At 40.2% G+C, this 25,266-nt stretch overlaps 1 protein-coding gene across 1 annotated transcript; it reads right to left on the reverse strand.

Annotated features, from left to right (window-relative positions):
* Positions 1-5,267: 5,267 nt before the first annotated feature.
* RHOH (ras homolog family member H) lies at positions 5,268-23,747 on the reverse strand. The gene is made up of 3 exons (XM_056490765.1): positions 23,458-23,747; positions 22,291-22,395; positions 5,268-9,864 (listed from the first exon to the last, which is right to left on the reverse strand). Exon 3 carries the CDS (start codon positions 9,648-9,650, stop codon positions 9,075-9,077), a length of 576 nt encoding a protein of 191 aa, XP_056346740.1. The 5' UTR covers positions 9,651-9,864; positions 22,291-22,395; positions 23,458-23,747; the 3' UTR covers positions 5,268-9,074.
* Positions 23,748-25,266: the final 1,519 nt, after the last annotated feature.

The raw sequence follows: 25,266 nt of genomic DNA on the forward strand, positions 1-25,266 counted from the left end.
CTCTGTTCCTCATGGAGAAGAAGAAAACATGACTGACTGCATTGTCCAGCACTATGGATGCTTTACACCTCCAGCTGGTGTGATGGGGCACATGGCAGCTGTACTTTACACACCTCCTGCCTCATAGTTGAGTGCAAATACGTCAGGCACCAGCCTCATGCCCTGATGCACAGAGAAAAATGGAGTTCCTGCCCTCCATAACTGACAATCCTATCTACCTAGCTAATGTTTTGAAGCAGTTACTACCAGACCCCTTCAGTTACCTGCCAGTGAATAAGAAGTACTGACAGAAAACCTATTTTTGTGGATTTGACTCTGACCCTGCTGGTGTCTGATTCTGTCTTCTGTTTTCCCTCTGTCCTGCACAATATCTGTGAAGTCAAGGATGATGTCTTGGGTTCAATACAGGATGTGACCAGAAGTGTGTATTCTATCACCATCTGTTGAAGCTGGGTGGAGCAGTGACCCTTATCTCCATGGCACATATTATCTGCTAATGGGCCATCTTTAAACCAGCTGGGGCAATCATCTTTATCTTTTCCACAACCCATCCTTCCTCCACAAAGATATCATCTGCTAATGGGCCATTCAGTCCCACTGCATGGCTGATAAAATTACATCATCCCACTGGGAGATGCTAGACCCAGGGGAAGGAGCCAAGCCTTTCCTACCTAGGTAAAATCTGAGATTTGGAACACTAAAGCAGCCTTTTCCACTGGATTCCAGAGGAAAGCTGGACCTTTCCACATTATCCCTGGACTTTCAGAGGAAAACTGCACCCTTCAGCAGGAGCACTGCTTCAGCTGAACCACATCTGCCACTGCAGGAGGATGCAGCCACCATTTAATGGGACTGCTACCAACACCTTGACTGACAGGGTGTCAGGTTGTATTCTGACTCTGTCTGTGTTTTGAGATTATTCTTTTTAATACTGTATTTCTATTTTCATTTTTCTAGTAAAAAACTGTTATTCCTAATTCCCATATCTTTGCCTGAGACCCCCTTAATTTCAAAATTATAGTAATTTGGAAGGAGGGGGTTTACATTCTCCATTTCAAAAAGAGTCTTCTGCATTTCTTAGCAAACACTGGTCCTCCAAACCAAGAAAACATATCTCCTCTATTTTGTTTTGGTTGTAGCTTGGCTTTCTCAGGTTGCTGCATCTGGGAGACCTTTTCAGCAAAATGGCTCATCATCTCCTTCACTTTGGGCTTCAGAGAAAGTGTGTCTCATTTCTCTCTAACCCTGTGTCTGCCAGGGCAACACCAGCACAAGCTCATGCTTCAGAATCTCACTGTCCATATTTCCCACCAGAAAATCACAGCATCACCTTCACAGAGCACCAACAGCTCTGGAACCCCTTGGTCCATTCAAATACTTTTATTTCCCTATTTTCTTATGCACCTGCAAGTCCTCAGAGGCCCTGTTATAACTTTTTTTTCCACAGCCCAGGGATTTTTCAGGTGCTACTTTAGCATTACAGTTGCTTACGTACCTCTGCACTGTACAGAAATGAATGTAATTTCCATTCACATTCATGCTGACTTGGCCCATCTCCTGCTGCAGCTTTGTTCACTGCTCTTGTGAAGAGCACCTCTGAGCTCCCAGGCTTTTGACTTCTTCTCTTCCCATGCCAGATGTCCTCTCTTGGTGCTTGCAGACTCCAATTACATTATGTGGTTCACTGCTGCTTCTGTATTTCACTCATTATGCCTGGCACTCCCATAGCTCCTCATGTTTGTCACGGTACACGCAGCTCAGCACTGATTTTGTGAAGTTAAAGGCAGGGTTTTTTTCATGCCACCCTTCCTTAGCTTTCAGTTTTCCCGTTGTTTTGATTCTTCTGTCATAGGCACCATACCAGAGCACTACTCTGCAGAGATCTAAGATTCTATGCTTGATGAATGCCCTGTTAATTCTGGATTGTTCAATAGCATCCCTGAGTGATTTGTCCCAGATCCCAATCAGGATTTAGTCTTTTAACCCAGTTAACCAACCTCTTCTGGCTTGGATTTTTCCTAAACTCATTTGTGTATTTGCTATCTGTATATTTGCTATTTGTATAGCAAATGCTATACATATGCTATTTGTGCTCTCAGCTCAAAGCCATATCACTCATGTATTTAATAGGCAATGCAGTGATATTAGTCCAGTCTCTTTGTGCAGTTTCACAAAGACTTAACTCCATCAGCATTGGTTGTCACCTATTGCAAAGATCAACTGCACCACAATTAGCTATTCTTTGTGGGGTGTGGTTGGGAAGTTGCAATTTTTTGCTAGGCAAGACTCATGGGATTTCTTTCACCTGTAAACTAAAAGTTAAATTGTGACATATATGTAGCGGGAGCCAGAAGCATGTGTCAGCTATGAAAGTGGGAAATATCTCCAGAAAGGATGCCTCGTTTTCTTTAAATGTCTCTGGATACTCAGGGGAAAATAATAAAGATATATCCCTGCTCAACAGAGACAAAAACCTGAGAAGGCTGCAAGTCAAGGGCACTGCATTGGTTTTCTTGGCAGCCAGGTGGAAAGTTGTGGAAGATAGGGAGCTGAGTCAGATGCTCCTCCCCTTGAGTTAATCTCCTTAAATTGTGTCTTGTACAGCACTGAGAGCCTGAGACTATAAATTAATAGCTTGACTGCTCCCTCTGCAGAAAAAAAAATCTTTACCATCACAACAGGAATTGCACACTGAGATCAATCCAGCCCAGAGTCCAGTCACTACAGGGAATGTAAGAGCATGCTCCAAAAAGAGGGATAAGAATAACCATGGAGGGACCCTCTCTCTACTTCACCTTTCCAGCATTCACACTCTCTAAGTAAGAATTTGATTTCCAAACATGTCACTGATGAATGGGATGTTAGTTCATCTCACACTGATGTTCTCTAAAATTAAAAAGGGCATTGTGTTAATTACAAACTGTTAAAGTAGGAAAGCAATTAATTTTTTATTATATCTTGTCCCTTCTGTTTTTGTCCCTTATGCTTTCTTACTCCCAGTGGCTTCAGTGAATTGAAATTCTGGAAAGCCCTAGTCCCATTACATGTGTTACAGACCAATTCAGAGCAAACTCTGCAGGTCAAACCTGTCAGAAGGAACATCTGACAGGCCTGACAAATGCAAAAGTACCCACCAGGACCAAGATCTTTCATGACCAACCAAAAGTAGTTTAAAAAAAATGTCACTGCAAGGTGTCCATCTCCTGTGGGGGGCCAGCAGAGCTGTGCCATGCCCAGTGTCACCTAGCTGCAGAAGTGAGGCCAGGGACACCCAGTGTGTCTGTGTGGTAGCATTTCATGCTTGTGGCTCATCCTCCTGTGTCCACCAGACAGCCATGAGGAGCAGGCTCAGGCAAAGTCAACTCATTCGGGTCAAGCTGATCCTAAACTGGTCAGTCTCATCACCAGTCAGTTTGGAGTTGTGTATCTAAAAGTTAACTGTGCAGGCTTACACAGGCCTGCCCCAGAGCCTGATTAAACTTAAAAGCTCCCCACCCGACCTGATTGAGCTTTTGCCAAGCTCTGCCCAATGGGGGAGGGACTGAACAGCAAAGTTCATTGCCTAAGCCAATGCCCTAATCATGAGCCAAGGCTGCAGCTCTGGTTTAGGTGATCAATAATTCTATGATGGATCAGATACCAGCACTAATTCCACATACAATGAAAAATTTAAAGTATCTGTAAACATTTCAATGCCCAAGATTCATAAGAAGTACTAAATTAGTCTCTTGTGGATTCCTGTGACCTTTAATGCTTCCTCAGATACATGCTGTGTTGAACACTGGCCTTTAAGCATCAGATCTGGTCACAGTGACAGATAAATGGAAGTGATAAGGCAATAGCCAGAAAGACACTTAGTATTTTATATATTAAAAAAACTGAGTTTTCTAAGAAAGAGAAAATTCAGCAGCCCTTATGTGTTACAAGAGGTTTGGCATATAAGACAACTCTCCCTCCAGCTGCTTCTACTTAATTCACCTGCCAAGTTGAGAAGTATCAGCCTTGGGTTTCTCTCTTTACATCCTGAGACTGGCTGTGCAGCTTTGGCCACCACTGCCCTGACTGTGGCTAGCAGACACCTGGCAGACACAGCCATATTCCAGGCAGCTGGCATTTGCAAGGGGTCTTGCTTTTCAGAGCAAAGCCATCTCTTTGGAAAGTCACCCTCCTGTGGTACCTGACCAGCAATGGAGCATTTTGGGAAGGCAGCCAAGGGAGTGAACGAAGACACCCAGGTCTTGGCATGAGAGCTGTCCCAGATCAGCTTGTATCCTCTGGAGCTGCAGGGGTGCCTGTGGGAGCCGGTGCCCACCGGAGACTTCTCAGAAACACTGCGGACGCGGGTGAGAGAGCACCTCACACCAAGCGAAGACACCAATCATCATTTCCTTCCTCTTTTCCAGAGACAGAAACAACCACCACCACACAGAGGCCCATGCCCTGCTGCTCCGCCCCTCTATGAATCATACCCAGGGTGAGAGGAGACAGGAGTGCCCCTGCCTGCCTTGTGCAGGGTGAGCAGTTGTGAAAGACCTGAGACAGACATGTCTCTCATTCACTTCATAACCAGAAAGGCAGCAATAGTTATTGTTTTGTCTGCTAATGACTCACAGCTCATGCAGGGCTCAAGGCTGGCTCCCTGCACTCCGAAAGGGATGTGCCACAGGGTTTAGCTCAGGGCTTTGAGACACGGCCCCTCTTCTCCCTCCTCCAAAATGCAGCAGCTGAGCCCAGCTACCAGTACAACAGCGGCTGCAGAAACCAATGACTTGGTCCCTGACACTGATTTTAGAACAGGCACACAAAATAAATGCGTTACTGCAAGGCCACCTGTAAGTGACACAGGTCTGACTGAGGCAGGGCCAGCTCTGTTTGCAGAGTAGGGCAGTTCCCATGATGCAGGTAAGAGGAGTCCTGAGTAGCATCTCTTCTGTCCTGCTGAAAACACAGGACAGCTTCATGGTGATGCTCTTCTGCCATGGGTGACATGGACAGGTCTGCTATGAGGTACACACTGGTGACTAGTCAGGATGTTTTGCTCTTACCATTGAGAAGGAAATCTCTGACACATAAAATATGTTTCCTCATAGTCAGAGACAAAAATTCATTACTGTCATTTCAGAGCAAGGGAGTTTGGCTAATCCAGGTGTGGTCATATCTGGCTTGTTCAAGAAGCTGAACTGATTTTTAATTAAGTTAAGCTAGTTAACTTGCTCACAAAAGCAAGAGCAGACAAGCATTCAGATGTTCTGAAATGAAGCTTTTTATTCCTTTTATGTTAACCTGAGCTGTGTGCAACCAAAACACTAGGAGAAAGTGCTAAAAAGGCATGGATTGCCCCATTTATTAGAAATTATTCTAATGGCTGTATTCACTCAAATGCCATAGTAATACAGGAAAGGCTGAGATGTCAAGAGTGCTGACATTTCTTTTTCCTTCATGTCTCATCCCTCTGGTGACTTCTTTTATAATAGTGCTATGTATAGAGTCCCTTAAACACATTTTCTTCATTAACAAAAGCATCAGTTAGTTTGTGTTCACAGACTTTAGTAAACACAGACCATGCACAAGAATTGCGCAAAAATTTGCAAACGGTTAATTGCAAATATCAGGCAAAACAGTATCAATTATATCTAGCAAGCTTGAATAATTTTCCATATGAAAAATCAGGGGGGCAAGAGTGATGATTTGAAACATATTTTTACTATTTAATTGTAGAAAATATTTATATTGTATGCTGCATATCAATTAAGTTTAAAAGTCTGGGAAATCTGTATTTAAAATAATCCTTTTTTGAAAAAAAACTTTCAACCTATTTTAATAGCAAGCAAAAATAAGATTAGCAACAGAATAACATCAAAGGGATCCATTTGAGAAGATAGAAGGCGAATATTTGGACAAGGTCTCTTTCCTCAGCTGAAAGCTTGACCCAACTGAGGCAGGGCTGCATATTTTTTCTGTTTAGTTATTTTTCAGAGCAAAAAGAAGTTGAAAATTCACATGTGCCATTTTAATGTATTTTAAACACCAGAATCAGATTTTAACCTCTAAACAGTACCCAGGGACCCTGTTACCCAAGTAAACCCAAGCAAAAACACTCTGGAGGGTTTACACAGGAGACCTCAGCAGTCCCTTGTTGTTGCCACCACAGACAACAGGGCTGCAGCTGTGCAAGCTGCAAACCCCAATACACCACCTGCCAAATCTTCGTCCGAGTTCTGGTGTGTCTAGATTTTAATCTCTGTTTTGGGGTTGCCACACTTTTTGAGCACACCACTTCTATAGCTCAGGGAAACTGCATAGTTACAGGCACTAAAATATATGTGCTTCTCAGTTTGTTCCCAGTGAAAAGTGTGTTTTAGCTTTGAGAGTCTGAAAATAACCAGGCTGTGAAAATTTGAACCTTTTTTTTCATAAAGCATGAAACTGAAATTCCCATTACTTTACATGCTTTCCAAATTGATTTTAAAAATCAGCTGGCATTCGGTGGCCTCACACCTTGCACTGGCTCTAGAATACACAATTAAAAAAGTATATCAAGCCATCCCTAAATTTCGTGTGTATCTTGTATTGTCAGTTCAAGCATCTCAAAGAAGCCTTTCCACTTGGCTTCACTGAATTGCAACAGACATCGATTTCTTGATTTTGTAACACACCATAACAAGTTTTGTGAAGCCAGTACAGATGAGATGAGATTTTCAGTTACAGTGTGATTCTGGAGCACATCATTATCTGGCTTTGTCTGTGATAATAATTCTGTGGGGCCTTTTGGTGCCTGAATGTGGCACTTTGTGGTAGATACCACAACACAGCATTCTCACCTGGTGATTACTGCTCCTCAGCACATAAAAACTACATGAACTGTTGTAAACAAACTTTAACCCACAGAGGGAAATAAAAGACAATTGAATAGAGCATTCTGGAAAAAATATGTTTTAAAAGTAGTTGAAACCAGGTATTAAATCGATTAGTAGAGTAGGGAACATAACAAAAATGTCCGCAGTTATAACAGATTTGAAAATTCATAACATGACATTTTGCATGCAATCTTTAATGTTCAAACAATAAAAATGGCTACTTTTAAATTAGAGTTACAAAACCTAGGACTTTCAGTGGAGAGGCATTGCAAGAGTTGACATGTAGAAGCGTATTTCTCCCAAAAGCCAAAAGATTTTTAACTGAGGACCGCAAATACCTGGCCACTTGTGTAACACCACACAAGTACAATGCCATTCAGATTCTTTTACAAACATGTCAGTTTTAGTGTTTCAGGAAGAAATCAACACTTGAGAAGAAAGAAGTAGAAAAGAGAAGAATTAAGGGAAGATGGGTGGTGACAGAAGTCCCTGTATTGTGTGCTCAAGTGCAGAAGTTTGTAAAGATTTAAGGCTGATATGAAAACCTCAGATGAGACCAGAATTTTTTTATGATCAGAAGCCTCCCTTACAGTCAGGTTGAAGAATGGTAAATATTCAGCTGTCTAGAAGCTGGTGGGGCAGTCACAACACCAAGTATTCCATATCCCACTGGAATTCAAGGTACTCATAGTATAAATACCTGCTCACCTACATCACGGTGAGATGACCCTACTGGGCTATGTGCTGCCTTTTATGGCACCATGCTATAAGCCCCTCAGAGGTTAGTTCTGAGCTAGCTGAAGGACAGGGAAAGGGACAAAGAAAACCTTGTTGCAATAAGAAATTCTTTTGGGATGAGACAGATCTGCAAGACCAGAGAGAGAGTGCAGGACAGAGGGAACAGATAATATGAGGAGGAGGGGACCGCTGCAATTCACAAGGAATGTACAGCATCATGTCTTGAGCCCACTTCATCTTCTACCAGAGTTCTCGTACACACCATTTCTTTAGTTTCCATTTCTTTAGCCTGCCTTTCTGTGCAGGAAGGTAACTTGGCCCCAGTACATATATCAGGATTTGGCTCCTAGACCTGACAGGCTCCCCAGGATGTAAAGCCTGTTTCAGTCTTACTTAGATACAACCTAGGCAGTTGCACTTAGCATGCAAACTCAAAAAAAAAAGTCATTTAGCCATTCTAAAGACACCCATTCAACCTTGCTATGTACTCAATCTTTTACTAATGTAGATGACTGGTTTCACTAAAACCACTGTTTTGAGAAAAAGTGTACTAAAAATATGTGAGAATTTAAGTGCTCATGAAAAAATATCCTCCGTGCCTGCAGACTGAAATCTTTTGCCCCCAGAATTACAGCAGGGACAACAGAGGTGATGGTAGCACCCTGCCAGCCCAACCATATGTCTAAACCAAGCCTGTCTGCAAGCCCTGCTGAGGTTATAAGCCAGTGAAGTCTAGGAAGAATCAGATTAGTTTCCCACCTTTGACCACGCTGTTGAGAAATAATATTAAGATAACAAATCTCACAAAACTGCAGGAGACAGCTGTTTGATTACTGCTATGCTGGACGTACTGATGACTGTTATGCAATGACTCAGGCATGTCTAAGAAGTGTTAGGCTTGCCTGCATGCCATTTATTACATGGATAGGACAATTCATTTCTGTGGTTAGCTAAAGGGAGAACTCCAAAATATTAAGACCAATTTTTGGGATTTTACAACAATATATCCAAGAGTCGTCTAAATAAAATATACATTGGTCAGGTTTAATATACTACATTCTTAAGTAAAAAAAAAAAAAAAAATCCACAAGGACAGAGGTGGGGGCTGATCCAGGCAGAAGTTCATCATTAAATAAATGCAGATGCAGACAAACAAAATGAGAAACATCGACAGAAACAAAACCAAAATCAGTACTGCTGTTATCTGCAGATCTGCAGGCTGGGCCTGCTCCAGTTCAGGCTAGCAAAGTCCAAACACAGGCTTGTGAATAAGGGTATGCACCTTTAATTTTTCAAGATAGTGCTCTTATGTTTTGTAGGGTCGAGGATCAGATAAAGAGCACATCTGTCTCACAAGAGGCACCTGCACTGTGGTCCTGCCAGGAGCCCTCCCTCGACTCACTTCCCATTCTCTCTGCTGCAGTATCTTTGTAAGAAAACAGAAAGAACAAACGTGAGCAAACCCACTGCTGACAGTCCTCAAAAGATCTTGCACTCGTTAATGGAGAAGAGCTTCCGCCTGTTCTGTCTTTTGGCTTGATTGACCGCTGTCCTGACGGCATACTCAAACACCTGCTGCACTCCCCTGTTGCTGAGGGCAGAGCACTCCAAATAGCCTTTGGCTCGCACATCCTGGGCGAGCCGCTTTCCATCTATGGGGCTGATGCAGGAGGAGCTGTAAGGACCCACGTCACGCTGGTCAGTCTGAGTGGCCACCACCAACACGGGGATGCGGGGCAAATGGCTGCGGATCTCGCTGATCCATTTGTTCCTCAGGTTCAGAAAGGAATTGTGGTTTGCTACTGAGTAGCACATTAATACCACATCTGCCTGTTGGTAGGAGAGGGGGCGAATGCCTTTGAATGCATCACTGCCAGATGTGTCCCAAAGACCTAAGCTAATCTGTACACCATCCATGAAGACATCCACTCCGGTATTTTCATAGACGGTGGGTCTGTAGTCATCTGGAAAAGTCTCAGAGGTGAAACGTACCAAGAGAGATGTTTTCCCAACAGCAGAGTCTCCAACCAGAACACACTTGACTGAATCCAGCATTTTATCAACGTCCAAGGCCAAGAGTCTCTGTGCAGCAGGAGTGGGATGGAGAGATGCGGTGGTCTTAGAGGCCTTCTATATAAGTTCCATATAGTGAGAAAGCATCCAAATCTTTTTACTTCTTATGACTTGATTCCATCACTTGAGACTAAAATTTTGTATTCTCCCACATGACTTTGTCGGTTTTAAATCTTCAGTGAGTCAAATGACGTTTCTGGAAGAGTAAAAATAAAATGTAACATTTATAACCCACAGAGAACAAACCATTCCTCATCCAGATAAAGATGCCTGGACACATCTTTGGACAGGCATGGTAAGTATCCCTTACTGAGGATGATGAACTTTTCCATTTCCTCCCAGCCAGCTGTGTGCAACAGCCATTTGCGTAAATAACCTTCTTGCTGCTCCACAGGGGATAACAGTCTTATCACTCTTGCCATTTTCCACTGACAAAAGTTATTTTTTCCCTCCAGTTGTCTAAAGACCAATAAAATTCAACTAACTTTGGTATAACTGCTACTAATATGCTGTGAGACATTCCCTGCCTCTGACTTTCACCAAGACTGACAGAATCCTGACTCCTTAAATTATCAGTTCAGATTCCCCTGACAATGTACCCACACTCTCTAGAGGTAGTCAGGAGAGAAAAAACAACCTCTTTGCTAACCAATTTGGCTATTTAAACAATCCTATATGGAACAGTAACACAGAACCACTTGTGACAATGAAGAAGTAAAGACTTCAGGTGTGAATCTCAAGTCACATGAACCTGAACAATTTTCAAAACCAATGAAGGATTCACATCAAAAATACCCAAAAAGAAGTTATTTTTTGGGTTTTTTTTTTGGTTTTTTTTTTTTTTTTTTTTACAAATTGCTTTCAACAATCAAGAAGCACAAGCCAAAGCAAGCCTCACTACCAATGCTTACCCCAGTCAAAATTTCATTTGAAGGGCATATAACTGTCCTGGCATTTACTCTCTTGTAAAACTGAACTAAGAGTACTCTTCAGAGTATGTAATTGCTTTTGAGCTCCTGCCAGCATTCAGTCAAATTTTCCTATTTTGAAAGCATTTCTTTCTTCCCCACTAGCTATGTGAAAGATTCACTGCTCACACAGGGTGACACACAAGATGCTCCGAAAATCACTAACGGCAAAACTGAAGACAAATAAGTTCTGATGAACAAGAGTAATTAAAAAGAAAGTATCACTGCATAATTTCAAAATGTCATGTGTTTGTAACATAAATAGTATATTTGTTTCCTTCATATATATAGAGAGACATTACAGCTGAAGGCTGTTTGCACAGAAATGAATGATGGCCACAAAGGGCATACACTGTATTTTACTGTAACGCTCTCCACTTTCAGTACCCTAACACATCACCCCCCTCCTCCTTTATTTCTAGGATACTCCAAGCTTTGGCTTACTGCACAAAGGGGAAAAACAAAGGAAAAGTGCCAGATGAGCTTAGAGTGAACGTTTTACAGGCACTGACAACTACTATTGGCCCTGCTTTCATTTTGTACTGAGGCGTGCCCTACCTCCTCCTGTGCTGCTGGCACACCTGCCTCTCTCCCACCAGATACCCGGCTGATGGAAGATGTGTGGCCGGAGCACGTTGCTTTATAGAGGTGGCCCCAAGCCTGGGGGCTGTCCCTGCCCGTACTCGAGTTACGGTATCTACAGGAGTCATTGCAACAGACGGCGCTTCCTGGCCCGACAGCCAGACCGCGCTCTCGCCACCGCCGCTCGCTTCTAGGAAACGGGATGGAGGCCGAGGCTGCCTCACGGCATTCCTGGCTGCCGGGAAACAGGCTGCTCTGTGCATTTAAGTTTTAGTGGCAGCCGATGAAAATTTGCTTTTAAAGATTCATTAGGTCTAACTCCACTCTCTCGCCTTCTCTGGTCTCCAAACAAGCTCTCAAGGGAATTAAACAGGATCTTTACAAAACACATCTACAAAAAATTCAAAAAGCATGTGTAGGATAAACATTCAAATTGCTGATATGAATCATAATGTCTCTTTCAGAGTATTGTACGTCAAAATTGGGTCAACAATATAGTTTGAAAACATCTCAATTTCACCACAAGACAGTAGTGTCCTATTCAGACCTCCATATTCTCAGGAGAAAGGTTCCATGTACCAAGTACCCTTTTCAGAATAAACATTTCTTTGGTGCAAGTAGTCCTCTGTGCCTTCAGGTTCATTATTTTGTGCACATTGGAATGTGGGGGAAAATAAGGATGCCCAAAGCATGACTTTTGCAATTTCATAAATGTCAAAACAGAAAAGATAGATAAAATTACTGTTCTGGCCCTCAACTTGTTGATTACCAGGTCACTACCCTGTATAAGACTGTATAAACATATGCTGGTATACATTTATATAATACAAATTATATTGGCTATTTTGAAAGAAAGTGTAAAAATTATTAAAGACTGAAAGAGATATTAAGTACTAGCAAATATGGCTAGTTGACAGACAATAACAGAAGCTGAAGTATTCCACTGTGACACTGCAGAATTGTTTTCAAAGCAAATTATATTGTTCTCCATTCCAACCATGAATAATAAAAAACCCCCTGGTATATAAAAAGGTCCATATTGTGGTCCTGTGGACAAAATGCTCTCAGCGGCCCTGATCTCACATTTGTTCACAACAATTCATGTGTCTCCATATATAATCGGGACTACGTATGTGCATATTGAAGTATTATCTTTAATTAGGCACATAGCTGGTCCTTGTTGCAGCCTTCGTGTATTAAAATAATTACACGAGTTCACCTCACTGGATGGAAAATGCTTGATTAAACATCAACAAAAACAGTGTCCTTTAAAGAACAGTACTTCAAACTGTCCTTTAAAGACAGTACTGGGCACTTCTGTGCCTCAGTATACAACCAGTTTTATAAATATTTGTAAAAGTTTTAGTCTCTTTCTCTCACATTTTGTCTTGGTCCAATAATACAGTGTGCTACAACCACTACAAGATTCTAGAAAACCACCTGATCACAGATCAGAGATGGAGCCTAGCTACTGAGGCTTTTTTTTTTCCTCCAACAATTTGATTTTCAAAAATTTACCAACTTTATTAGGATCACTTTGTATATGAAATTCAATATATGAACCTATATCTTCTTTTACACTTTTTTTTTTTGTTTATGCTTTCATCACTCATAACATTAGAAAATATTATTTGAATAATAAGGTAAGACCTTTTATGAAATCATTAGGTATAAGAATGCATGTCTTATTCTTGTGTGGTCATGCTGAGTAGTGATCTTTAGTAAACTTCAGGTTTTGTTCCTTCTGTCTTTGGAATACAGGCACTAGTGTGTGCTTACAGAGACCTTGGACTTCACTGATGATGTGAGCACAAGAAGCCCTACAACAGTCGCTCTTTGGCAGTGTCTGACCTGGACCTCAACAACCTCATGCAGGTAAAATGCTTCACACTTGATCATGGCTGAATACAATATGGAGAAGCCGAGTGAGGCTGCCAGCCCACAAAAGAACTGGATGAAAAGTAAAGCACAGCAGCACCGAGCTCTTTGCAGGTAGAGGATTCAAGTGAATATATGTCCCATGAAAAACTGATCTGGTATTTGTTGAAAGAGCTTTACCAACAAAGGAAAGCAGGATACTGTATCAAAAGGGGTAAGTTTATCAACTGAACCAAATGGGATTTTCATTTATGCCAAGAATATCTCTGACATCTGCTATAAGATCATTAGCATGACTCACTATGGCTAAACATCTCCAGCAGATGGACAGCATCTTATGATAGGAGAAAATAAAAACAGTCGGGAACTTCTAATTTCAAAACATATCTTAGATACTGATAATGCACACTCAGGAATTTCAATGGAATTAGCTCATACATAAACAAACCATGCAGGCAAACAACCAGCTTTTTACATCAGACACTCACAAAATGCTTCAGAGAGTTAAAGCACTTAACATGCTAACTAATATTACCATTATCCACTGCCTACCTCAACTACATCTCAGCAGAGTTCCTATTTATGTCAGGATAAGAGCAGATTAGGTTATCAGTTTGAGCACTGTGTATGCCAGTTCTGGAAAAGATTTGGCAAGGAAGTTAAAATATTTGTACTAAAAGAAAAGGTTGAAAGCCACAGAAGAGACTTCCACTAGCTGTGCAATGTTTGAATGTACATACTGTCTTTGCCTACGTACTCTGCTCTTGTAAGTCCCACCTCACACAGAGGCTGGGTCTGCAAAACAGTGCCTACAGCTCTCCAGTGTGCTGGTTGTAACCACTGCTCCTTCAAATTGCACCACAGATATGTAAGAACTCTCCTTACATCTCTTAGTTAGATGCCCTAGAGGAGAGGAAAGAGGCACAAAAACTACTCCCACTGACCAAAACAGTGTGTGGCTTTACACCTTCATCTCCACGGGCACAGTGGGCACTGCAGAGCATGGACAGGGCCTGAGAACAACTCCTGCAAGCCAAAGGGGAGCGAGGAGGAGAAGGAAGGCTGCAGGAATCAAGACAGGGCAGAAACACTGTTGCCTGGTTAGTGACAGCACCCAGAGTTTTGGTCCACAGCCCTGTCTCGCCAATCAGCTTCTTTCCACCTCAGAGAGTGTCAGTGTTTCAGTCCATAGTGGCATTCAGTGGTGGTACCACTGCTGTGAAGGAGAATTGGCTCACAGTCTGTACCTTTGCAAAGTGCTGCATCTTTTCCCCAAACTACTCCACCAAAAAATCTCCATTCAACTCATTCACTTCCTAAGCTGGCTACCACAGGGGCCATCTCTATTCTTTGGTCCAAGAGCAAGATGGCATGTTACTCATTGGCAGAATAATTCAGCTGTCTGATATAGTTATAATACTGACAGATTAATTGCCTGATTATGTTTCAAGGTGCTTTCATATTTCAAAGAATTGAAAGGATGCTTAGAAGCTTGGATGAGAGCATTTATACAGACATTTTATCCATAAATGCAATAATTTCTTTAATGCCTTACTAAAGTTAGAAAAGCAAGCAACATGCAATGAATCCCTGTTTTCAAAGCCAGGATGTCTTGTCATCTCAAAAACAATCTCCTTCCATAATTACAAAAAAAATAAAAATTTGAAGACATAAAAACTTGGAAATTTTTCTTTCACTCCCTTATTCACAAAACTGAAATCCTGGTCCTGTTTTCAAATTTCAGTGTTCTGCTTTGAAAAAAATACAAAACTAAATTTTGGGTTTCATCTCTTTCTTAGAAGTCTCTGCAAAAAATCACTTCTGGATCAAGACAACACTGAAAATACCTCAGTTTCTTTCTCTGGCAGTTTTAAGCACTGCAAATGAAGAAAAAGATTTATGATCAAATATTCAGTAATCTTGTCAACTTTATTATCAGCGAGGGAACTCAAGTTATCAGATTTAAAGAAAATTCCCTCATATTGAGAATGTGAAATCTTGATAAAAAACAACAACCACAGACCAATTTTATTTACAAGATTAAACGAGATGTGAATTCTTAGTAAAGGGATGAAAGCTTATTGTGTAACAAAATATACGTATTTAAACACATCTTACACATTGCACGTACATATAATACTGATTAATAATCTATCTTAAATTTTAAAAAATTCAATTCAATTTCTTTAGTAGTAGTACCTATAATAATATATATAAGCAATGGATAATGAGACATCTAAAGATCTATTCAATTTACTACTATTGCTTAGAAAAACTATTTAACTCTCATTCTAATTATAGAATTAGACAAAAGAAATATTTACTTGATCTTCAAGAACCCTCTTTCTGCAGCTAATCACACGTTGATTCAGCAAATTTACAAATTACACATGAGCACAGGCTATTAGAACCACTCCAAAAATTAACAAAAAAGCCTGTAAGGCTGTCATACTGATCCGAGATCCTAAATCTATAAACAGAACTCAGTGAGATCCAGCAATGCTAAGGACCCACTTAAAGATACCATTAGTCTGAAGTAATTTTTCTCCATGTTTATGGTGTGACACAGTAAATTACAAACTATGTGGCATTCATGGTATTACGGATCATTTTCAAAAGGAATCCATTTTCAGCATAGATGTTCTCTCCGAATTGAAATTGGGGTAAATCAAATGTAGGAAAGTAATCCCTTCAGAGAGGAGCAGCTCACAAACCATTCTTAGTCTGATTCAACACCCCCAAAGTCACCAGAAATGGAGCAGAATGCCATGCCTGAAGTGAGGTAAGGATACTGGGTATGTCACTGCTCTTTCCCACCCTCTATGTGCTAATTTTTCTCTTCTGTGCTTAAACAGAGAAGAAATTTTTGAGTTTCACTACAGATGCAGCTGTACATGGAGCAGCTGGCGTGCAAATGTCACACGAGTTATGTTTGAACACAGAAGTCCATCAAACATCTGTCCGTCTGCCTTCCCACAGTCACTGCTTCTGTACACACACATATACAGATATATATATATATATATATTCATGAATACATGCATGTATATATTCACCACTGACACAGAACTGCTTCTGGCTCCAGATGGGGATACAGATACACTTGCAGATGAACATGGATAGAGTACTGCATGCTGATTCCAGTGCTATCACACATACCTATGAATAGTTCTTCTACCCAAATGACTTACAGGTCAAAAGCAAAGTTTCAGCAAGTTTAACTGCACTGTACACAAGCTGAACCCTTGATAACACAAAACACATTATATTTAAAGAATTTACTTTAATCAGACTACTCTGTGTGTAAAATTACTAGCACGTGAAAATGTTACATGTTTGCAACTTTGGGCCTCAAACCACTTAAAATTTTTCATGCCACATCCTCTTTTAACACAGTTCAATTTCTTGAAGTTTGAGAAAAATCAAAAAGGCATTTACAACATATTTTTGTAGGAATTTTTTTAAAACAGATTTAACTCTTCGAAACCTCCCCAGTTTTTTTCGGCTGTTGAAATATTCATTGGCTGTTGAAGTACTATTTTATTTACAACCTTCAACAATTACTGTGTTTTCTTTCCAATGAGCCTAACCCTACCCCTATTTCTGCTTGTTCTTTTTTTTACCATCTGCAGACACAGGCATAATCATCATGAAGTATCTATTTCTCTTTCATGCACAATCAACATTTCTTTATTTTAAATAATAATTGCAATTTGCAATTTCTCAGAGAATGACACATTATTTGCTAGACTGGATGCATAGAAGTATATATGCACATATATAGATACACAAAAATACTGAAAATAAATCAGTGCATATTTAAAATCTAACTATTTCAGTAGTGAATCAATACATCCATGTACAAAAAAAAATCACGTCCATATGTACATGCATTTGTGTATGTCCATATATATATATAGGCATATTGATATTAATTCATTGCAAAAGTCATTGCTACAGATTGCTGTAGGAAACAATGTGTCGTGGGCAAGATGTCTTACCATAATTTGAAAACCTACATACAAACTTTGCATTAAATGGATGCATTATTGAAATGACCATGGTCTATATACAGGTACATACGTATTTGCATGCACATGAGCAGAGATTACAGCTGTGCTAATTGGGGATTTGCAATAACCTAGGTATCTAATTAATAGAGTTTTACATGTAAAATTACACAGTCACCTATTGTCAACTATTATATTTCTGCTGTGTATGCAGCCATTACATTTATTAGACACATCTTTACAACACATTACAATGACCTGCTGTCAAGGAGATGTATGAATTTATATTAAATCCCGCAGATGTTTAACATGATAAATTGTTAAGACAAACTGGCATCTCCGTATACAAACTTGCATTTGCAGGCAAAAGGTCTTCCCCTGCTTCAGAGCCTGTGCCAAGCCCACTGCAGTGGAGAAGGCTGACTTCTGTGTGTTTTGGCTCTAACCTGGGGTAGGACTGCACTCCTCTCCCTTGTTTGCACGCTACTTGATCTTCTTGACTGGCTCCCTTAAATGCTATAAAGTAATCAAAAGTAACAGTACAGCTAAAAGCTAATACATGAATGATACAGGTGATATAACATGCTCCTCAATGTTAAAAGGTCTTAATTTTTCCACTTTCCTCAATGGATTTTTTGCAAGAGATCTAACTTTACTTTCAGAAATCTCTTCAGGTTTAACTTCGCTTTGATTTTATAAAATGCCTAGCACAAAATAAGGAGATTCTCAAGTCTAGATCTTCTCCCCCAAATATCAGCAGGAGAAGAAGGAGGTTCTCCACATTCATTAAGTTATGTATTTGCTTAGGTTTGATTTCAATGGGAGGTAAAGGTGGAGGAGGAAAATGTTAGTTAGAACTGAATCAGCTAGTGTTCCGTGGAAGATTATTTTTGCATATTTTGTGATAAGAATAAAGTGTCAGATGTACAGGTGTTTGGAGTAGTAATAATGATATTGCAGTTGGTCAAACAATTCACAATAATGACCTTTTGCTGAAACATAATGATTTGTTTAAATTTAGGGAGAACTCCTATTTACTGCATGTCACCATTCATTTTGTTGTGATGAATATTAAATTTCTGATGTTAATGAGCAAAGCTAGCAAGGGAAGCAACAATAATTTGTTTGATATTTATTTTATAACACAGAAACTCCCCGATAATTTTAGCTTTTTCTCCTTAGAATTGCCAGCAACAAAAACCTTCCTGTCTGTATATATAGAGTGTTTGAAACCATAGTCTAGATTTCACACAGCGGGAAACTGCCACCTTTGATATCATTCTTAAATTTTGTGTGCACACTTTTACGTAAAAATGTTAAAAATTTTAAGAGCTTCCTTAGAAATAATTTCAACTACTTTTCAAGCTGCAGGTGTGATATAAAACATAAAATTATCATAACTTGTCCTGCATTTGTGGATTTATTATTTTTATCTTTTTTATTTGTTTTGTAAATTTTAAACAAGAAGTTGTCTTCCACAATCTTCGCCATGACTTAGTATTCATGCACTGTATTCAGCACAGGGATAAAATAAGAGATAATATGTATGTATCTACAATACAAACAGGATTTTTTTTCTTACCATGCAGTCTCTCTAGAATTCCTTAATTGAAGAAGATAAAATTAGATAAAATAAACGGGCATGTATACTTGCTTTCATCAAACTGCCTATGTTCCATGCATAGTTATGATTAAAGCCCAATTTCAAAGGAACATGCTTTTTTTTATTTTTTTATTTTTTTTCTGTAATTAGCACAAGTTATACCTGGTAGCTCAGATTTTATATTGATTTATATCTTACACCAACTATATGCCAGAGCAGAATATATATTTTAGTGCCTGTTTTCCTTTACTTTTCTCTGATTCCATCACAACCTTGATCTCTTGGCACCTTTATATAAAATACATGATACTGCAGACAGCAGTGGGTCATATGGAATAGGTTAAGAGGAGAAGACTCTACAACGCAATGTAATACATAAATCCTTCTCACTCATTTTTCAGCTGAGTATTTTGAGAAGCCATTTCATATATTTATAGCTGACATCTACTTGGCTTTCAGTTGATTTAAAGATCATGCAAATCCCCATGCTACAGTAAATCTTAATGCAGAGTTCTCCAGTGGGAAGCATAGAAAGTTTTCCTTGATTTTTCTTGATTTTTACATATTGTGAATGAAAATTATCACACATATGAAAAGAGATATATTTTAGGAGAGAGATGTTTGAACATTATGAGAACATTTCCCATGCTTTATTTTTGAATCCCGATGGACTTGATTCAAACTCAGAGATACTTTACCCAATGGCTTTTCATCCAGAATTAAAACTCCACTGAAAGAGATGGGAATCTAAAAACTTGCATTTAAATTGTTGGAAACTAAAGAAATTACATGAAGGGATTTTGCGACATAATACATTTTTATAGTGAGAAAAACAAAAGCTCACAGATAACTAGATAATAAATAGATAGATAATTAACATATAGATTAATGAATAGATATTTGAGTATATCAGTAGCTCAGTAACTTCAAAGTATTTACCAGTTTTTAAGCACAGTCATTTGATAGGAAAAAAAGAGGCAAGCAGAAGACTGTGTGTCCACTGGCATGCCTATCAATGAAAGGAAAGAACAGTTTTCTTGAACGTTGGAGAGGTTTCATATTGTTTCAAATGACCATGGCACAAGAAACAACCAAAAGAGACCTCTAGCTACACAGGGGTCTTGGTCTTATGCTTTTATATTAGGAGAACCAGTTATATCTATATTTTGACATAAATCAGCCTACCCTTCTAAAGCAACACACTGTCACTCATAAAGAGAAGTGGTATCACCAGATGGTACAACAACCTCAAGCCAGCAAGTGTCAGTTCCTGGTACTCCACGCTCACACTTGTGTGTGAGAAGCGGCGTCACGCACAGTATGTAACCACAGCCCACTGTGCCAGCTTCTGCCAGAAGAACTGTTTGCTCCTTTTCCAGCACATGTTGGGTCTTTCCTAAGTGACAGGCCACCATGGCTCCCCAAAGAGAAATCCCTAAACCACAGCAGAAACTTCGTGTTGTTTCCAGCAGGTTCATACATTATGTCAGGTAAAGAGAAGCATGCCAAGTTCAGCCCCACCCTCATCCCTCAGCAATTTACACTTCTCCTTGGCTTCTGTAACCAAAGACCAAATGCAATTGCTCGTGCAAAAAGGAGTGATAAAGGGTCTGTGCTAACACAGGGCACGGCCACAGCAAGGCTGGGCACTAACCACTCCTGTGCCTGCTCTGCGAGGAATGCACGCACGCACTAAGTGCTCAGACCTTGTTTCCCCCCATCCTCCAGCCACCCTGCCAGCAGGGACTGCGGGGACTATTGCTCCCTGCCACTTTGCTCTTACTAGACCTGATACATCAAGGTTTGTAGCCTTGTTTCAATACTCACACTCACTGCTGCATTACAGAGGTTTTGCAGGCTCCAAAAGTCCCCCCTTCCACTGTACCCTGATCCTTCTGGTGGATTGGAAAGGTTTTCCAGTTCTTCACTGACATAAAAATTGAAAGACAACTAAATCCTGCTAAGCAAATATGAAACTCTGTTTTGTGGAGCAGAGCTATTTTGTTGTTGTGTTTGTGTGATCCTGTCCAGTATTTTAAGGCCATAATGCTTTAATAGTGGGCTTGAGACAGCTGCAGCCAACTTCCTTTCTTAATTGCTATGCTGGGGTTATCTCAAAATATTTTTCAGCTGTAAGTTGTGTCATAGCATAGAAACATTTGAAAATTTTTTATTTAATAAAACCATACACTACTAGCCAAAAACATGAGAACCTAATTTGGGAATGATGTTAAGATGTGTGGTGTGATGTCTGAAATGTTACACCAAGACTTTAAAAAATGTAAGTTTCACAGTTACTTATTTGATCTCTTTTCAAACAATAATCAAAAGCACTATAGAAAAATCTACAATTTTTCATTTTATGGTCAATGTCAAATTAATCACTTGAATGATGCATTCAGTAACATTTGACTGTTTCTCAGGGAAAACTAAAGAATCATAGCACCAAAATTTCACAAAGAAAATGGGCAGTTAAGAGGTAATTTTCACAGAAAATCTTTCACTTTAAAGTGCCTAACCCACCTGTCGATGTACATCTAGAACTATAGCAAAATAGCCAATAGAACAGCAAAAGCAAGACGAGAAACAGCAGAATTTAATCTCCCTGCCTGCGTGTCCTCCTGTCTGGTTATCAGAAAATGTCACTGAGAAAAGTTCCTTGGGAGCTCCTGCTGGTACAGACCCACTGCTCTGCAAAACGGGCACAGCCTGTGACACCGCCACCACACTGGCTGCTCACTTCCTGTGTGCTCTGGCTATGCTGCAGATCACCCACTTACATCTTTGAGCATTTATATGGCTTGCCCCTCACTGTACAAGAGATTACTTCCCTAACATCACTGGCACCAGCAGATGTTACCAGCAATGTGACTTTAGCATCAGTGTCTCCATTTTGAGGCCTGATGTTCTTCTGATATCAAATGATTTCACACTGCTTTGGCACAGAAAAAATTATCTTAAAATGGGATTAAATGACAGTAATTTACAGCCATGTTGCCCTGCTGATGGCCTATGAATTTGTGTCTTGCTATACATGAAAATCACACCCATTTTTAAATTTAATTATTTGCTCTGGAACTTAGTAAGTACAAATTACTTATAAAAACACCAATTCTCTAGAACTAAAAATCTACAATTTTTCCTGGTTTGCAGTACCTAATATAGGGAATGTAAAACGTGGCATTATGCCTCACTAAGACCTACTCTCTAAACTTAGCAGGAAGCAAGTGCACATGTGACTTTTCAACCCTGCAGTTACTGCCCAAATCTCAAACATGATGTTCACATGAATTCTGTACCCACTTTCTCTGGTAATTTGACTTAATTTGTATGACAGATCTTCAGGCCAGTCTCAGAAAAACTACATCAAACCCCATTTTAAAGTCAAGTAAGAATACACATGTGGTCCTTCCTACTGGGAAACCACAAACACACCACACAGTGATCTAAATGTCGGGGTTGAAAATGTGGAATAGGAAACAGCATGATATAAAGCACAATCTCACCTTATTCCAACAACAGACACCAAAATTTGCTGCCAGATGTGCCTGTTAACAACTAACTTATCTCATTTACCCTACCTTTTTCTTCTGCAAATATTTTATTCAGGACAAATCCCACGTTAAAGCTGGCCTCTGCCAGATTCCACAGTTCAACTCCTGCCCCATCCAGAGGTGCAAACACAGCTGAAAGGAGAAGTTAGACAATCTTAAGTCCACATTCAGATTTTTTGTGGGGACTTGTATCAGAGAGATGGTTCTCAGTGTGCTCTGTCATCATTCACCTTTCAGATTAACTGCATCTCACTGGCAATGTAACATGACCATCCCATCATCACTAGAGCATCACAAGATGCAGGTTTTATGAGGAGAATCTGGAAATGGGTGTGCACAGATGTGCACATGTGCACATACACACATACTCCTCTATAAGGGGACTCCACACCACAAGCATGCCACAGTTGGCTCAAAAAACAGAGAAGAAGTTGTGGTAGCGACCTGAACACAGAGTTACAGACATGGCCATTTAGATGGAAATCTTCCATCTCAGAAGGTGGCACCGGAATTTTTTAGACCCAGCAGGGCCAGACAGCTGCTGGAGCCAGAGCCAGCCACAGATATGTCACCAAATTAAAAATACTTTGAATCTTGCTTCAATCCTAAGAATGCGTTTCTCAAATTCCCACAACAAAATCTTCACCTGAATTTGTTTGGGAATATTTAAGATGAAGCAGAGCAGTTTTCTCAAACACATGATCTACTTCACAAATGGAGAAGAAGACCATAATTTGAAATGCTGCAGATTTATACGTCTGTGTCTCCTGAGTTCATAGTTTGTACAACAGAAAAGAGCATCAGAATCAGATCCACCATCTTAAGAGTAACTGCCATTTTTTCTTTTTTCTTATATCAGTTAACATGGAAGCAACTGGCATGGTACAGCCCATCACACCCCTTTTTCTACTTTTATATAAGGCCTTTTTCTGCTGAGGTGAAAAGAAACTCTAGAACAAATGAAAATCCAGAAAATGCAAGATCTAGGCCAGTGTGTAATTGTATATCTCAACACTGAGCATTTAACAGATGGTATTTAACAGAAAAGTAAAACTGATTGTATGAACCAATTTTACAAACTTATTAATTAAAGTAATTAACAAAAGTAAAACAAAATATATTGAATTTGATTCAGAACATCAATTCACATTAAGACTCTTAGAAAAAAAAAAAAAGAAAATGCAGTGAACTCACCAGAGGCAGGAAGCTGAAAGAGGCTGTTGAAAATAAATGTTACGGAAGTCAACTATCCTAGACGAGACAAGGGAAGAAATAAAGAAGAGTGGTGTTCTATGTTCCTGGCTTTTTCAGATTGCCTTCTTTTTTAGCAGATTAGAACAATTATATAACGGAGAGGACAGAAAATCCAAAAGCTCTAAAGCTAACCAGAGACACCTGTGCATACAGGCCAAAGTAGTCCTGGCCACTGGGTGTAGTTCATCTGGAGGCAGCAGTCATAGCAGACCCAGATGCAGTGTGACGAGAAAGAGTCAGCTTCCTGGTGAGAGCTTCACAGCTCTGCCTCTGTGGGTTTCTTGTGGGTTGGTATATCTTTCTCTCTTTGGTGACTATGGGAGCAGATGTAAAAACCTTGAAGATGGGGGAGGGAGGCAAACCCTCCAGGCTGCAGAAAGGGGCTGCACTCTGCTGCTCCTACAGCTGCCTCCTCCCTGCTACGGGGGCTAATGGCACAGAACAGCCCAGCACCTCAACACGTGCAAGGAGAAAAGGAGCAGATGGAAACTGCCCAGCACGGCTACACGAGATTCACTCTCCAGTAGCAGAACAACACTTGGGATTTTTCTGCAACCTGGAACATGGCCCTGCCTTTACAAATGAGAGTGTGCATGTTTAACTGACTTTGTGCAAACATCCAAAGGCAGGTACTTTGGGCTTATTCAACACTGGTGTACATGGTTTTGTTATAATACAGTGAGGACCCCTGTGAAGCACTGCTCAGGGTTGATCAATATATATGTCCACTCTTCTACCAGCAAAAGGAGGCTGAGCAGGTGGAGGCAACACAGACATTAAGACTCCCACCTTTCCCAGCATAGACAAACTGAGCTGGCCAGATCTGCATCACTTCCAGCTACCATAACACCAAAAGCAAAGTTGTGATGGTAGTTTCAGGATTTCAAGTGTCTATGGTATATACTTTAGGAGCCATCAGCACAAGAGGTTGCCCACTTTACATCATCAGGCAATCAGACTGCAGGGAGGGCACTCCTGCCCCATTCTCCAGGAGCAGCCCAAGTGCACTGGCACAGCAGGAGAGCTGCCCCTGAGCTGAAGGCAAGGGGCCCAGATGACCAGTGCCGTGGAATGTCTGGTCTGCTCAGGCAGAGCACGAGCACTGGCTTCCCAAGCAGCCTTGAAACCCAGAAGCACAGAAGTGGAAACCAAGTCCTTCTCAGCAAGTATTTTGGGCTCAGGGAATTTATCTCAGACCATCTCTCTTTTCATCTCTCATGAAACAGTAGCAGCAGACTGCCTGATGCGGATCTAACACCATTATTTTATGTTCTTTGCAGGATGGAAACTTTCTGAAGACAGCTAATGAATTGGTTCACGTTAACATTATGACAGTACAATGCATTCCAAGATAAAGTCATATTGCTTCCCAGAAAGATTAAAAACCAACAGAATAATTTACAAGATAAAGCAAAAAGGAAAGAAAAAGATAATTTATGTGTAGATGAAAGGTAGTTTGTACCAAAAATATAAAAATAATATAGCCTATGTAAACATGCTGTAAACCTGCTGATGCAAAGCTTGCAGAGTAGTTAAGCTAGGGAATCAATTTTTTTATTTTCCCTACAAAATGAAATTAATTTAGATTATTATCAACAGTGATGAAGGTAAGGAAGGCTCAGAGAAGGCATTTTGGGAATCCTTTGTTCTTAAAATCTTCAATCTTCCTTTTAGTTTGAGACAAGATTTTGAATAAGGGGCTTCAGCACATCACCAGTTTATGTGAGAACTTGTGTTTCCTTATTTTCA

This window comes from Oenanthe melanoleuca, chromosome 4 (genome assembly GCF_029582105.1).
Source record: "Oenanthe melanoleuca isolate GR-GAL-2019-014 chromosome 4, OMel1.0, whole genome shotgun sequence".
NCBI lineage: Eukaryota > Metazoa > Chordata > Aves > Passeriformes > Muscicapidae > Oenanthe > Oenanthe melanoleuca.